This window comes from Pollicipes pollicipes, unplaced genomic scaffold, assembly GCF_011947565.3.
Source record: "Pollicipes pollicipes isolate AB1234 unplaced genomic scaffold, Ppol_2.1 Scaffold_3447;HRSCAF=4054_pilon_pilon_pilon, whole genome shotgun sequence".
In the NCBI taxonomy this organism is placed as follows: domain Eukaryota; kingdom Metazoa; phylum Arthropoda; class Thecostraca; order Pollicipedomorpha; family Pollicipedidae; genus Pollicipes; species Pollicipes pollicipes.
In genome coordinates this window covers 43,947,713-43,963,109 of record NW_023596297.1, presented here as the reverse complement: position 1 = coordinate 43,963,109, position 15,397 = coordinate 43,947,713, and the positions used below count along the sequence as shown (strand labels likewise).

Below are 15,397 nucleotides of genomic sequence, written 5' to 3'. Positions count from 1 at the left end.
TGATCTTATCCTTGAAAATGAATTGATTTTGATCTCATACCAGCGCCGGCGTTTGTCGTCAAACTTAACGCAGGTGGGGCGAGGTGAAGGCGAGGGACAGGAAGTGTGGTCACCGAGGGGACGAACCCTCTGCCTGATGTTTGTCAGACGCATAGATTAACCAATGCATTTTCGGTAGTCATTCGATCGCATTCGACCGGCCACCGCGGCACACACAGGACTGTGAGAAAGCTGTCCCGTTTGTGGGACCACACGCCCATGTCGGGTAGTGGTTTTTGAACGAGGCAGCCATGATCACTGGTTGTGTCTCTTTCCACCATAGAAAAGTGTTCTAACACAACGTTTTCTGCTTCCAAATCAAAAAGTTCATGAGGAAAGTTCATATGTAAATTTCCTCGCACATTGCATAATTTAGAACTAAAGCAATGCCGATGTATGGTACATGGGTGGGCAATGGGGGATTACTGGGCTGGCAACGGATGGATTGCGTAAAGAAAAGACTAGCGGTGGGGGCGCGGGCAGTGGGGCCGCGATGGCTGCTGCGCCGACTATCTCCGTTGCCGCCCCGCTGAGCTTCTCTGGCCTGGCCGGCGCCCGTTCGCGGGAGGGAATGGAGGACTTCGTTAAAGGGGAGGGGAGCGCACAGCACTTCATGGCCCCGTAGAGTTTGGATCCCCCCCCCAAAAAAAAAAACATATGCCTGCATTCCGGTCATTGCATCTGAAGGCAAATAGTAGGTGATACATACATACATACATATATATATATATATATATATATATATATATATATATATATATATATATATATACATGCATATACATAGGCGTAAGGGCGTTCCAAAAATGGGGTAAGCTCAGGGTGTTCCTTCAGGAATTGTTTCTGGAAAGCAAGCCCGATGACCGAAGGGGGGGGGGGTAGAGTTGGATATTGTTATCACTCTTTATTTAAATGTAATGGCTGTTATTCTAGATGCGCATCTGGAGCTGTTCCTCATTGGTGCGCAGTCTTGCCTATTCGACTCATCTATGTCATTCGGCAAATGAGGCTATCCAGCTTCCCAAGATTATTCGTCTGTTTCAACGTTGTCTTTCCTGGGTAGGCGAAATTCCGCGAGCGGGTAGGCATTTTGTGTCATTGAGGAGGCGTGTGTCTTCACAGGGTAGATGCCAAAATATGGCCTGGACATAGACTGGTGAGAATTTTGGAAGTGAACCACTGGCTCGTGATGCGACATATTTTTCATGCTTCTTCATTTCGCTGGCTGCTCTTTAAGAGATGAGACATGTCGCGGCATTTTAGGCGGAAACAAATTTGGAGGCTTGAAACTGCCAAAAACAATGCGACAAAAGCCCTTATACTGGAGATTCTCCTTCGAAAACCAAGCCGCAGAATGAAGGCCATTCTGTCATCTGTTCGTTATCTGGGCCCTGCTCCCGTCCGCCGTCGGTGGTCACTGCCCTGACCCGGCTGTTTCCCGCATGACTGACGGCGCACTGATGGTATGGCTGCTATGTTGCACATTTCTGGATCAGCGTTACCACTAATCTGTGTGTGAAACATATGTTGGACACCTGCAACAGTGTCTTTTCCGAATTATCTTCCCTTGCACCACACCACCGCAGAAAAGAAGCCTCCGGGAAGCTGTGTGCCTTAGGCATGGCCCAACAAACATTTGATTGCACATCATGCAACGTAGACGACTTGATCTGCTTTTGCGTGTAGGCAAGGGCGTAGCCAGAGCCTTGTCAAAGGGGAACACAGGGTTAACAAAGCCCTTCTTGTGGTGCCCCCCTTCCCCAAAAAATCCCCGCATATAGCTTACTCGTTAACAGGGCACACGGCTCCTTCTTTTTACTGTTATTTTTACCTTGCAACAAGAACTTAAACCAGAAGCTAACGTGAGATCAATTCTGTTTGTATTTTGAGGCCAATAAACTGCAGAAATCAGGCGTTGAACGGCCGCATGGATTAAATCACTGGAGCCCCTAATTTACAATGGTTTAGTGGACGCCATATAAAGCGATAGGATTCAGAAACGTTGTCAGAATTATTTATCTGGGTTCTACAGACATTAAAGACAATACGAAGGTAGATGCTAGATCGAAATGCTTGATCAAAATTTGAGAATGAAATTTTGAATACAGATCGAGTGATTAACAACGTGTATTAACATGACTCAGCCATGTTTGTCTGGAAATGTTCAACATTCAGCCAGAATCGATAAGTGATACAACCTATGTAATGCAGTTTTTTAACATGCGCGCTCGCGAATCTTAACAACAAAAACCTCGACACCAGGCATCGCAGTCTCCATAGTCAGCCGAGCGTGAGCCCAGTGGCTGAATTTTAGCCGTGGCCCATCGGTGACCGAAAATGATGATGCTTCTGAAAAATTCCTTTTAAACACTCAATCCATTAGTGATGCAAATTATGCGACGTAATTTTGAGCATGCCCACTCGTAAATCTTAATAACAAAAATCTCGACACCCGGCGTTGCAATCTTCGTAGGCAGTGCAGCGTCTGCCCAGTAGCTAATACTGAGCCGTGCCCAATGGGTGGGTGAGAATAATGACGCTTCTGAAAAAACTGCCTTTAAACGCTTCAGGACATCAGATTCTACATTTAGAAGGCAGTTTGAAAGCAGATTTCATGTGTGCGATTTTTAGACTGATAAGAACGGATTGACCCTTAAAGCACCTCGAAGCGGTGCTGGAATCTATTGATCGAACTGGAAGAGTAAAGGTAGATTCTCCACTTTTCGTGTATCTGTACCTATTAATCTGTCCGGAGGGCAGACGAACACGGCGCCTGCCGTCTGACGGCACTTACAGTGGCGGACGCCGTTCGGTTTTATGGAAGCTGCAACACAGGCCATCACTGCTGTCCTTGCTCTCGAGGTTGCGGGTGGGCACGTTTAAACCTTTTGATGTGAGTCGTTTCACTGATCCATGCTTAAAAATGGACGTTCTCAGGAAAACATGGGATGGCCTTGTTAGTTTTATTTTTGCTCATTTCGACCCACCTTTTCAACAGCAATGAGACCCCCACTCTACTTAACAACAATGATACTTCTTATTCCCTTCCGGGCAGGGGGCCTCTTGAGTAGAACACCAGGGGCACATTGCCGTTTCCGGTCAAGGGCTGAAGAGCCATTCCGTTCCATCGCGAAGTGTCTTCTAGCTGTCACGGGGCGGGATCTCCTGGTCGATCCGCTGGCCATTAGAAGGATATGTCGTAGCACGTTACTCCCTCTTTGACACGAGAGGCCATCTGACCCGCGTAGTTGGCCCCGGATCAGCATAGAGACCGTCATTGACGCAACAACATCTCTGATCGCCGCAGATGGTCCAATAATTGCCACGTAGACCCCAATTTCATGATTTTTGTGATCTTTAGAGATATTGAGGACTCTGAACGTTGATTGTAGATGAAATGGGGTCCCAAATTTGTATTCACATGGCTAGACCATGTTCGTCTTGAAATTTTCAAGACTCAGCCAGAATCGATTACTGATAAACAACCATGTGATATGGTTTTGAACACGCGCGTTCGCAAGTCATAACAACAGTCTCGGCACCCGGCGTTGCAGTCTCCACAGGCAGCGCGACGCCGGTCCTGCGGCTGAACATTAAGCGACGGCCAATGAGCATACAAAAAAAGATGACGCATCTTGAGGAAGATGACTGGTGAGCTAGGTAATCGGCAGGTATGTTTAATGTAGTGCAAAGGTAAGCTAACCCCAAATTTCATCTCAAAAGAGGGGGGGGGGGCACCCAACACTGCTGCCCCCCCATCGTGAAAAGTGGGGGGCCATGGCCCCCTGGCCCCCCTGTTCGTACACCCATGTATATATATATATATATATATATATATATATATATATATATATATATATATATATATATAGTCGGAGCCTAGGTGTTTCGGAACAACAGGCAGAATAAATTCGAGCTGGCCGCTAACAACCATCAAAACAAGGCATGAACTTGATTCCCAGCTTATTCACGGCTACCCAGCTAGGCAATGCAATCACCTGATGGGTGACGACTAGTGCATAATTTTGCCTTTGTTATAGAGGAGTACAAGATATCCTAGCATTCAAAATATGTTAAGAACGTGATGCACTAGTATACTAGGTGTCACGCACTCAATAACTGTTAGGGATGACACATACGACGCCGGCGGCACGTAAGTTATGCTCGACAATTGCACGTAAAAGTTCATTGACACACATCCGACTTCTGCTCTGAGGCGAAGACACCAAGGCGGAATGGGGACGGAACCTGAGCCATCATGGGTACCGCAGGAGGCGAACAAGGTGGCCCCCGTCAACAAGTCTAGGGTCCTCAGAGCAAGTAAAAAGAATCCAAGACCAACGTGTTGGGCCTCTAAACGATCGGCAGCGCCCCGGCAGGCTGACATCTAAGTAGCCTAGGTTAGGTCAAAAACGTCAACCACTAAGAAACTCTGACCACACATAACCTTTTTCCGGGTCAATTGCCTTTGTTCAAACTTGGTATAGTAATATAACTTGAAAGTGCCCACAGATTGCATATTTCAGATCTTTCGGAATATGCCATGCCATTGAACTGAAGTCAGGTCAATTGCTGCTATTTTTCATAAATAATGCAAGTTTGTACGTTTTCTTGCGCAGTTTTGTAGCCGTATATGAGGAAAATGATACTGACTTACATGTAAATCATTATATGATCACAGAGCACATGACCTTGGCCTAGGTCATCACCTATCTTTGTGGGCACCTTCTGCAAAACACATACTGGGCTCAAAATAGCCAGTTTGTTAGGTAATTTTGACCGCAGAATTTGAGAACCCGACTTTAAACGCACTGAGATAAATCATAATGCATTTTGACAGCACAATAGGCCTTGCAAGGTATCATAAAGTCGTCAAAGTTCACTGACCTATGTTGCCAGTAGCGGAGAGACTCGATGAACGAGTACAACGATTTTAGATTATCAGATTATTACATTATTTATTGCATTATTAGATCATTACATGGTTACAGAGATTATTATAAATTATCACATAACCCCGATAGAAGTGTAGGGCCCTAAATTCAAACACCAATACCCAATATACAGAGCCCCAGACCGATGCAGTGTGGCTGAGGAGGCGAACAGATGAAGTCCCGTCAAGTGCGTAGGACCCCCTCCCCCTATTCAGATAGGAGTACCCAAGACACAATAAGGAGGGCCCCGGAATAATGGAGTGTACCCGAGCAGGTCGACGGCGAGGCCCCGGCAAGAGCGTAGGGCCTTCCGTTCAAATATGAAATACCCCAGACACGATGCAGAGGGCCCCGCATAATCGAGTACACCAGAGCACGTTAACAGATAGAGCCCCGAAAGGGGCGGAGGGCCCTCCATCCAAATAAGAAGTACCCACAACCAGATATAGAGGTCCCCCAACGATCGAATGGACCCGAGCACCTTATCAGAAGGGCCCCGACAAGAGTGTAGATAATTCAGTTCAAATAGGAGTACCCAAAACCCTGTGTGAAGATGTAAGGTGTCAGAGAACTCCTACATGCTAGCCAGTGAATGTTTACGTGGTCTGGCGAGCGCCGCTTAAAGGCGCTCGCGTTCCCCTCCTGTCCCAGGCGAGGGACGCGGACGCAGGGGTCAGGAGAGGAGGTAGTAACCAGAGAAGACTCGGAGAGCCGCCAGTGCGAGGAGGGACGCGCCGGCGGGCCGCGCCGTGTGGAGTGCCTGTGACGAGTGTCAAATACAGAAGTGACTTTGACTGTACCGCGTGTACCAGTGAGCCGGAGGCCAGACACCAGAACAGCAGAACTTGCAAAGGGACCCTGAAAGATGGAGTATATCCGAGTTTGTATATCAGATGGCCCCGATACGAGCGTAGAGCCCTAAATTCAAACCCCAAGACACAATGTGCAAGGCCCCTCGAACAATCCAGTGTGGCTAGGGAGGCGAACAGAAGGGTCCGACAAGTGCATAGGGCCCCAATTAAAAAAGGACGTCCACAAGACCTAATGTAAGGAGCCCCGAACGATCGAATGTGCCCGAGCAGCTTATCAGATAAGCCCCCCCCCCCCCCAAAGGAGCGTACGGCCTCCCATCGTATAATAAGTACCCAAGACCCAGTGTGGAGGGTCCCCAAACGACTGAGTGTGCCAGAGCGAGCTATCAAATGGGCCCCCACAAGAGCGTAGGACCCTAAGCGAGTGACAGAGAATGGGAAGCGCGCTAGGCCAATGTAGAGGGCCCATGAGCATATCACGGGTGTGTCCGTAGGTTAACCGAGGCCAAAGTAAAGGGCCCCTGAGCAACCGAGAATGCCGTGGCAGAAAGATATGGGGCCCGGCTATAGCCCACAGAGCCTTTCGAATCCTTGGAAAGGCCAGTAATGACAAGAGTACCCCGGGAGGCTAGCAGGAAAGGCCCGGTAACAGCGCGGGGCCCTCCGAGCAAATTCAAAGAAGTCAAGGGCAACGTGAAAGGCTCCTTAACAATCGGAATTGCCTTGCAAGTGAGCATTTAGGTCCCCGAAAACAGCATAGGGGATTCCAGAAAGTATTAGCAGGCTTAAGATTCCAAATCCACAATGCTTTCAATCATCGAGTTTTTTGTTCTTCTCGTGAGCACTTAACTTTCACTCGCAACTGTTCTTGGTCGCCTGGAAATCCAGAGATGTTCGATTTTGTTCCGCTTTGTGTTAAAAACTGTACCTGTTCCGCCGGACATGGGCCCCCTCGGAGCCAATGGGCCCCTTCGGGGTCCGAGAGGGGTATGGCCCCGTGCCCCCCCCCCCCTCCTCTGGATCTGCCCCAGGCCGCTCGTCGCTGGCCAGCCTCACAAGTCAAGCGTCCACCGCCGTAGGCGCGCTCGCCCCTTTCTGGCGATGTTTGGAGGCTATCAGCTTCTCCTCCTCCTTCAGCCGCTTCTTCCGTCCTTGTTGCTTCCTGTCCAGCCCCGCCTTGCGTTTCCTCAGAGACTCGGTCAGGTCCGGTGCAGCTCCTCCCCCGTTATCAGGACTACCGGTTGTCGAAGGAAGCTCGTGAGCAATCATTCTGATAATCAGGCAGTCTTTCAAATCAATGGCAAGTATCTGTTGTTAATGAACGGCGAACACGTATGGCAGTCAATCATTATCTATCCCGCAGCGTCGGTTATCAGCATGGCTCCATCTTCGACATTCACGACCATCCCTGCCAAAGGCCAGCCGTGCTGAGCTGCAAGGCCAGTGCTCCACCGCCGACATATTGGTCCCTGTCGTCGGACCTGTGATATCGTATGGGCTGTCGCGACAACAATCACCACTTGCTGCACTCCAGCTTATTCTTCCGCTGCCGCATTATACGGAGAATATTTGCTAGCTGGTGAAAGCGAATAAGGTCGCCACGGCTCCGTTACCCATCAGACAAGAAAAAATGGTAAGGACCTTGAACGCTGCTCACTTTGTTGATACTTGTTCGGTGCCCGTGGACTTCTTCATCGGTTCACGATGTGGTCTTTCACCCAACAGCCAGCAAAACGGCTCGCTCCCATTGCCTTGGTGGCATTTTAGGACGTTTGTTCTGATACGTCGCCCCCCCCCCCCCCCCCCGCTGTATGTGGGGCGGGCTACAGCTTTCATTTCCACGCTTACAAATCTATCAAAAAAGAGAACTATCGTCCTGCCGCCCCTGTACATGGTCGAGGTATCCGAAATCACGAATGTCGATTTGTATTCTTTTGTGAGGGCCCTGCCCCCCCCCTCCCCCTTCCCATGTTGAGTTGAACCTCTCCAATGTTGCCTTGCCCCCCCCCCCCGAATGGTTTTGGCAGGTGGCAGGCAAAAAACGTGGGTAAAAGGTGATCATAACACAAGGGCTATTTTCTACAAAAAACGTGGGTAAAAGGTGATCATAACACAAGGGCTATTTTCTTTGAGATTTCTACGTAGTGGCGCCTCGTACCACTTTCATACCAAAGTCATGGTTGCTCTCACCACAAGATACAAATCGTAACAGGTGAACGGATAAACGATGCAATAAACATCACATGCCTAGCGCCAGAAGACACGCAATGGTTTGTGAGGTTAAAACGAGAAGCTCTGGAATATGGGGATGACTTAAGTCCTTTGTGGCTAACCCGGTCCCCGTCCCTCACAACCAAAATGCGTGCCGTCTCCCATGACTGCCAAAGAAGAGTGCCGTTGGCGCTCTCAGGTGGCCTCTATAGGGCGCGTTCACGTGCCAGTCGGAAGAGACGTTTTTGACCAGTGCCTGATCCCTGGGCCCAACCCTGCATGACTTTTATACTGCCTAAATTAAGGACTTTTATTGAATTATGTAAAGATTAAAAATATGCATCGCGTTAAGCCAAAATAAAGTGGGCTAAATCCGGTGAGAAGAAATGGGGAGGGTAAGTTGTTGGGCCTTCATTTCGACCCCTCCCCCACACATAAGGATTTACAAATATTGACAACCCTGTCCGAAATGTTGTCAGAATTTGAAGAGCGCCGTTAACCGTTCGCGTTGTTGGCCTCAGCCGACGCATCCACTCATTATGCCCTCGACAAGTCATATAACATCATTTAGTGGTGACATTCGGAAGCTTTCCAGCGTTAAGAAGACAGATCCTACGCACGTGCTACAATCCCTGACTACAAAAAACACGTGTTTTTACTCAGCTCTCACAGTGTCTGCCACGTGGGTTTATGGGTATCTGACGTCCCATGTCAAACTTGTACGTTTATTTTTGTCATACTAGCCCAAAATACCTGGTTTAGTTGGTTGGTGGCCATTTCTATCGGCTACATAGCCTGGTCCTGTCTTGTAATCTGCGTGTGCTGGGGGAAAAGCCGGTCTGCTAGCGAGAAGTTCGCGTAAGACGAGGTTGGTATATGGTTCATTTATTGCACGTGCAAGTGTCAAGATGGACATGATGTGTTTTGCAGAGTTAGGGTACAAATGTTGACAATGACCAGTACAAGTGGTTCATTGTAATAATAAACCAGCGTCAAGTTAGGTTTGTTTTATCATTGCTTACACCTGTCAGTTCAATCAATTCACAATATTGTGTCAGAGAATGCTCCATTTATTTTATTTTAAGTAATGTTCATTCCATTCCATGACCAAAATGCCTAGTGATTGCACACTTCAATTTTTGTGCCACAGTTTAGATATGTAATATACTCACAGGTCATTGTAATCCTGAACAAGTTGGTTGTAGAGCACATGCCATGATGGAAATATTGCTCAGTGACCCTTGCAAATCAAATTTTGCATATGTTGAGGTTTAAACTGCAGTTGTCACAGTTTGGGAGGAACCCTTTGTGTAAAGTTGAGAATCATGAATCAAGAATGTGTGATGTAACCTTACATTTGCAACCTGAAATTTGTTTGTAAGATCTATCAAGTTTGTAAATTAGCCACACTGAGCACAAAGTTATCTCAGTAGTTGGCACACCCTAAAACTCCAATCAACAATAATAAATTAGTCACACAATTGCATAATCAAAAATATTATCAGATGTAAGGTGAGGCATAAGTTCCTCACTTAACAAGGAAGAATCTGCAAGGTGTAGCTGCTCATATACAAATGCATGTTTGCTGTTGAGGTTTTATCAAAGTCAGTGCCAGGTGTTATGGTAATAGAAAAACTGGTGCTTTAAAGCTGTTTAAATGGTAAGCCAAAATATTTTGCTTCAGATTTGCACTATATACTAGAATGGAAGTACAGTGTTTGTGGGTGGTGCAGAATTACTTATATGTATATATATATATATATATATATATATATATATATATATATATATATACATAATGATAAGATATAATAATGGCACATGTGGCCCAAGATTAAGAGTGATTTTTAATTTCTGAATATTTGACTGCCTAACCTCAGTTACTGTTTCTTATACCCTGGATGGCAAACAGGATGTTGAGGAAACCTGACATTGCCTGCATTAGCTCATATTTTTTAAAGTGAAATGCTCAAAAAGCTATATGCTGCAACTACAAAAAGATGTCATCATGCTGGATAGCTACCAAACACATTTCTATCTAGGATTTAGGACCATTTTAGAGCAATTTTGATATAAAAAGTTGGACTATGGTGAAATTAGAGTTGAGAAGGCATTCTAACTGCCACATCATGTCATAGCTTCAAAGCAATTGTGTTTCTGTTAGCACAGGTCAAAATGTGCAGCTCATTTGTCTTTGAAGTATTCACAGTGTATGCATGGTTGGAACCATTTGGTGCACTCTGTTTTGAAATATTTATGTGATGACCAAAATAAGATTTATTTTGGTTTGAATGTGGTGAAGCTTATGCCACACATGCCATGCATTAATCCTGTACATTATTGTCACAGACCACCCAGTTGCATACACTCAAGTTGGCTCATGGTGAGGGGGGGTGTACATGACATAAGCAGGTATGGTGCTGAGCAAGGGAAACAGACAGTATGTTTGCTGCCATGATTGTCATAGTTGTGATAGCAAGATATGATTCCAAATCTTTTCTGACCTGTTGACTGCCATTGAGGTGGTCTGTGCTAAAGTATATTAGTGGATATTGGACACATACTTAAGCCATTTTGATGTGTAGGAATATAGACAAACAAAAGGTGTTTTATCTACCCCCTCAGCCCCAACTGGAGGAGCTGATAGCATCACCCCAGCAACAAAGTGGGTATAACACTGGGGGATTGACACTAAACAAATTTTGCACTACTTTGCTTATGACATACTGAAGTTATTTCACAACCCTTCTTGATTGGGAGGAAATCTGAGGAAAAGCTGTGCATTGTATGAGGGTGCCAGAGCAACTTAATCTTCTCTGCAGTAAATATGGATGTAATAACAAAAAAGTTTGGTCATCTTGCCTGCATTGATGATGATCGTAACATCCGAATGGTAGCTGCTTGCCGTTTGCGGCGTCGCTTGAGAGCGGAGGCCGGTGATGGGGACCGGCTGTGGTGGGGTGCTGCCTGTGCCTGTCGTCTAGAGACGGCCCTGTGCCGCCTGAGAGCGGAGGCCGGTGATGGGGACCGGCTGTGGTGGGGTGCTGCCTGCGCCTGTCGTCTAGAGACGGCCCTGTGCCGCCTGAGAGCGGAGGCCGGTGATGGGGACTGGCTGTGGCGCGGGTGCTGCCTGCGTCTGTCGTCTAGAGACGGCCCTGTGCCGCCTGAGAGCGGAGGCCGGTGATGGGGACTGGCTGTGGCGCGGGTGCTGCCTGCGCCTGTCGTCTAGAGACGGCCCTGTGCCGCCTGAGAGCGGAGGCCGGTGATGGGGACTGGCTGTGGCGCGGGTGCTGCCTGCGCCTGTCGTCTAGAGACGGCCCTGTGCCGCCTGAGAGCGGAGGCCGGTGATGGGGACCGGCTGTGGTGGGGTGCTGCCTGCGCCTGTCGTCTAGAGACGGCCCTGTGCCGCCTGAGAGCGGAGGCCGGTGATGGGGACTGGCTGTGGCGCGGGTGCTGCCTGCGTCTGTCGTCTAGAGACGGCCCTGTGCCGCCTGAGAGCGGAGGCCGGTGATGGGGACTGGCTGTGGCGCGGGTGCTGCCTGCGCCTGTCGTCTAGAGACGGCCCTGTGCCGCCTGAGAGCGGAGGCCGGTGATGGGGACCGGCTGTGGTGGGGTGCTGCCTGCGCCTGTCGTCTAGAGACGGCCCTGTGCCGCCTGAGAGCGGAGGCCGGTGATGGGGACCGGCTGTGGTGGGGTGCTGCCTGCGCCTGTCGTCTAGAGACGGCCCTGTGCCGCCTGAGAGCGGAGGCCGGTGATGGGGACCGGCTGTGGTGGGGTGCTGCCTGCGCCTGTCGTCTAGAGACGGCCCTGTGCCGCCTGAGAGCGGAGGCCGGTGATGGGGACCGGCTGTGGCGCGGGTGCTGCCTGCGCCCCTAGTTTGGAGACGGACCTGTGCTACGCTGGGCATACGGGAAACTTCCCTTCGGATTAATGCGCATTCGATTATTTTCCCACGCGTTTCGTTCGCCGGCCGACAAGTTGCTCATGAGCCCAAAAGTTAACTCCTCACACCAGTTTCGGATTGCTGTGCACTGTCAGCCGGTAGCGCTGGCACCAACTGAATGATAGGTAACAGGGTAGGGAAAGTTCGGCCACTCCGTTAGATGGCGGACGATGACCTGTCCACCACGCTGCTCACTCGCAATCACAGGCAACACACACTACATGTGGGAGAGGTTTCCTGGAACAGTTCAAACCCAAGTGCAGTGACGAAGGGAATGAATACCGAATGACTTCCCTCTTGCTAACACAACAGGGGAATCGTACGCTACCGAGGCGGCTGAAGAGCGCGATCACATCAAGTCTGACAGTGTACAGAGATTGGCGGGCATTGACAGTACCGTGCCCATTTTCTCAGGCTGTTGCCTGGCATTTGACCGGGACGCTCCTTTTCCTAACGTCGTTATACTCATTGACGTTGTACTGCGTAAGAATCAAATCAACTCTCGGAATGTTTCCCCAGGCATTATATCGGACCATGTGTTTGACATGCACGCCACGACAGCAACTACAGTCTCTTATCCTGCAGTCTGTACAGCAGCCTGCTGAAACCATTCCGAAAGTATTCCTTGGTGATACTGTGTGCCATTTTAATGTGTTGCCGTTTGTATCTGATATTGAAGCACTGGCTGAGTCACCTGTCGCTCATAAAAAGCTATTGAGAGCTGCAAATTTGCGGGTTGTGCTTCATGCCACGTACATGTCACCCGGCGGCAGCCCAACGCCTGACATCTGCTGTCGTCGCCGTTCCAGCTAGGTGGGCGGCCATGTTCTACCTGGTGGGTCTGGGCCTGGGAGACGCCCGCGACATCTCCGTGAAGGGCCTGGAGATAGTGCGCCGCTGCGACGCCGTCTACCTGGAGGCGTACACCTCGATCCTGACGTGCGGCGTGGAGGCGCTGGAGGAGCTGTACGGCCGGCCGGTGACGCTGGCCGACCGCGAGACAGTCGAGCAGGGCCTGGACTCGGTCATCGCCGGCGCTACCGAGCGCGACGTCGCCCTGCTGGTGGTCGGCGACCCATTCGCCGCCACCACGCACCACGACCTGGTGCTGCGCGCCGCCGAGCGCGGCGTGCCTTGCCAGGTGGTGCACAACGCCAGCATCATGAGCGCCGTCGGGTGCTGCGGCCTGCAGCTGTACAGCTTCGGCGAGACGGTCTCCATCCCGTTCTGGACCGAAACGTGGCGGCCCGACAGCTTTGTCGAGCGGATCGACGCCAACCTGGCGCGCGGCCTGCACACGCTCTGCCTGCTCGACATCAAGGTGAAGGAGCAGAGCGTGGAGAACCTGGTGCGCGGCCGGCGCGTGTTCGAGCCGCCGCGCTACATGAGCGTGTCGGCGGCGGCCGGCCAGCTGCTGGAGGCGGTAGCCGACCGGCCCGAGGACTGGGCGGGCCTGACGCCGAGCACGCGCGCCGTCGGCCTGGCGCGCGTCGGCACCGACCGGCAGCGGATCGAGGTGGGCCCTCTCCGCGACCTGGCCGTCTGTGACGCCGGCCCGCCGCTTCATTCGCTTGTGATCGTGGGAAAGACCCATCCCATGGAGGAGGACTTTCTGAAACAGTTCGAACCCAAGTCCAGTGATTAGGGGAATGCAGTGTATGTCTTGGTTTATTATATCTGAGGTTGAATTCCCGGTGTTGCGAAGTCTTGTTCGGTTTCGTGTCCTGCAGGCTCACACTTCCGAGCCGGTGCGATGGCGGGTGCCGCTTATTGATGAAGTGCAATGTGTTCAATAATATCTGCGTGTCGGCTCGAGGTTGCAAGTCATAAGCTGCGGTACTAACGTCGACAGGGGACCGATTTTTTTACTCGGATTTGTCGACAATCAATGTTTGAACTGAGGCAATCGTGAGTTGAAATAAACAGCCAAGCCCGCGTCGTATGCGCTTTACGAGAGAACAGTTCCCAATATTAAACATTGCGAGGCTGCCATTGAGCATAAAAGACGTACATCAAGTTCTAGTCCTACGCGCAGACGAAATTTCCGTGAGCCTGGGACGGAGCGCATCAGACGGCCGCGTCATCGTCGTCGTCCTTAATTCTGCGCGGCCGCGGCTTGGGCAGCATGTTAAACTGGGCGATTGCGCGGTCCCGGCGCGTGACGGCGCTGAAGTCGAGCGAGCGAAGCCCAGGCAGCAGTAGCAGCACGCGCGTCCGGTAGCGCGGCGTGCCCTCCTCCAGCGGGTTGCCGTGCAGCGTCAGCGCTCGCAGGTACGGCAGCATCGTCAGCTTGGCCACCTCCTGCAAGCTGGCCAGCTGGTTGGCGTGAAAGTAGAGCACGCGCAGGCTGGTCAGGCACGTCAGGTTGGCGTCGATGGCCGCGATGGCGTTGAAGGAGAGATCGAGCCAGGTGAGCATGCCGCGGTCGAAGAGCAGGGAGTCGAGCGTGGCCGACAGGCTCGGCAGCTCCGTGATGTGGTTGTTGTTGAATCGCACCGTGCTGGCGATGAACCGCTTAGACTCGGGGTCGACGCGCGGGCAGTGACTGTCGGTGCGCGGGTCCTCGCCCTCCACCTCTGCGGCACACGGCCGTCGGGTCACCGGCAGCGCCGGCTGGGCTGGACCCGGCCGGGCGGGACTCGGTGAAGTCAGTCACAATTATCACAAATACCATATCCCTGGCGGGCACTACGGTTGCTGTGGGGAACGCGTCAGACCGCACATGCCTATGCATCATTTCTTCGTTCAAAGGTATCTTGCAAACCCAGTCCTCCAGCCGGGTGAGGATAAAACAGCCATGGTGCTCTCGCTCTTACAATGGGATGTTACAAGAAAACTGACACATTGCTATATCTGGAGGGTTGGAAACACCATGCGAGGTTGATGAAACGTGTTACTCACCATTAAACGCTGCCAGTCTAAGAAACGAGTAGTCCACTGGCTCGAGCCACTCGAACGGGTTCACCGACATGCGCCGGTTCTCCAGCCATAGCCTAGCGTCGGTCATGGGGGTGGCCTCAGTGTTGGGAACAGCTTCACGCTTGCCAGATCCACACAAACTGTTATCACTCACGTCCCCGCTCCCGCGAAAGCAAGCAGCGCGAGCACCACTGCACAGCACGCTGCCACGAATCGTTTCTTTGCAAAATCGGTCGTTTCTTCGCGGCAAAGAACGCGACGTTGAAGGACGGGCTCCTCCACCTGGCCAGCGGATGACGCCAACTGTAAGTCTGTCTGCCTGAGCCGATCCAGGGGCACGCGACAGACCGTCGGCACGACAGTCATCAATCAGTCACGCGACACGGGGGGAGGGGAGGGGGGTCCAGTGGGCGGTCGTCGGGAGTCGTTACCAGTGGACAGGCAGCCAGATGGCGTGCAGGGTATCGAACAAGCACACCGGTGCGAGTGTCAAAGGAAATAAAACGACCTTCGCGGCCCAAACGCCCATTAATCGCGGC

General features: G+C 51.0%; 2 protein-coding genes across 3 annotated transcripts; one reads left to right on the top strand and one right to left on the bottom strand.

Annotated features, from left to right (window-relative positions):
* Positions 1-8,641: 8,641 nt before the first annotated feature.
* LOC119092693 (diphthine methyl ester synthase) lies at positions 8,642-13,878 on the top strand. Of its 2 annotated transcripts, none has more exons than XM_037215660.1 (2): positions 8,642-8,864; positions 12,749-13,878. In XM_037215660.1, the coding sequence occupies exon 2, from the start codon at positions 12,763-12,765 to the stop codon at positions 13,582-13,584; it is 822 nt and encodes a 273-aa protein (XP_037071555.1). In that variant the 5' UTR covers positions 8,642-8,864; positions 12,749-12,762; the 3' UTR covers positions 13,585-13,878. The 2 variants fall into 2 exon arrangements, with proteins under 2 accessions (XP_037071555.1, XP_037071556.1); XM_037215661.1 differs by lacking the exon at positions 8,642-8,864 and adding an exon at positions 8,945-8,997.
* An 82-nt stretch (positions 13,879-13,960) lies between these two features.
* On the bottom strand, positions 13,961-15,125 carry LOC119092694 (leucine-rich repeat-containing protein 51-like). Its single transcript, XM_037215663.1, has 2 exons — positions 14,841-15,125; positions 13,961-14,515 (listed from the first exon to the last, which is right to left on the bottom strand). The coding sequence occupies exons 1-2, from the start codon at positions 14,944-14,946 to the stop codon at positions 14,007-14,009; spliced, it is 615 nt and encodes a 204-aa protein (XP_037071558.1). The 5' UTR covers positions 14,947-15,125; the 3' UTR covers positions 13,961-14,006.
* Positions 15,126-15,397: the final 272 nt, after the last annotated feature.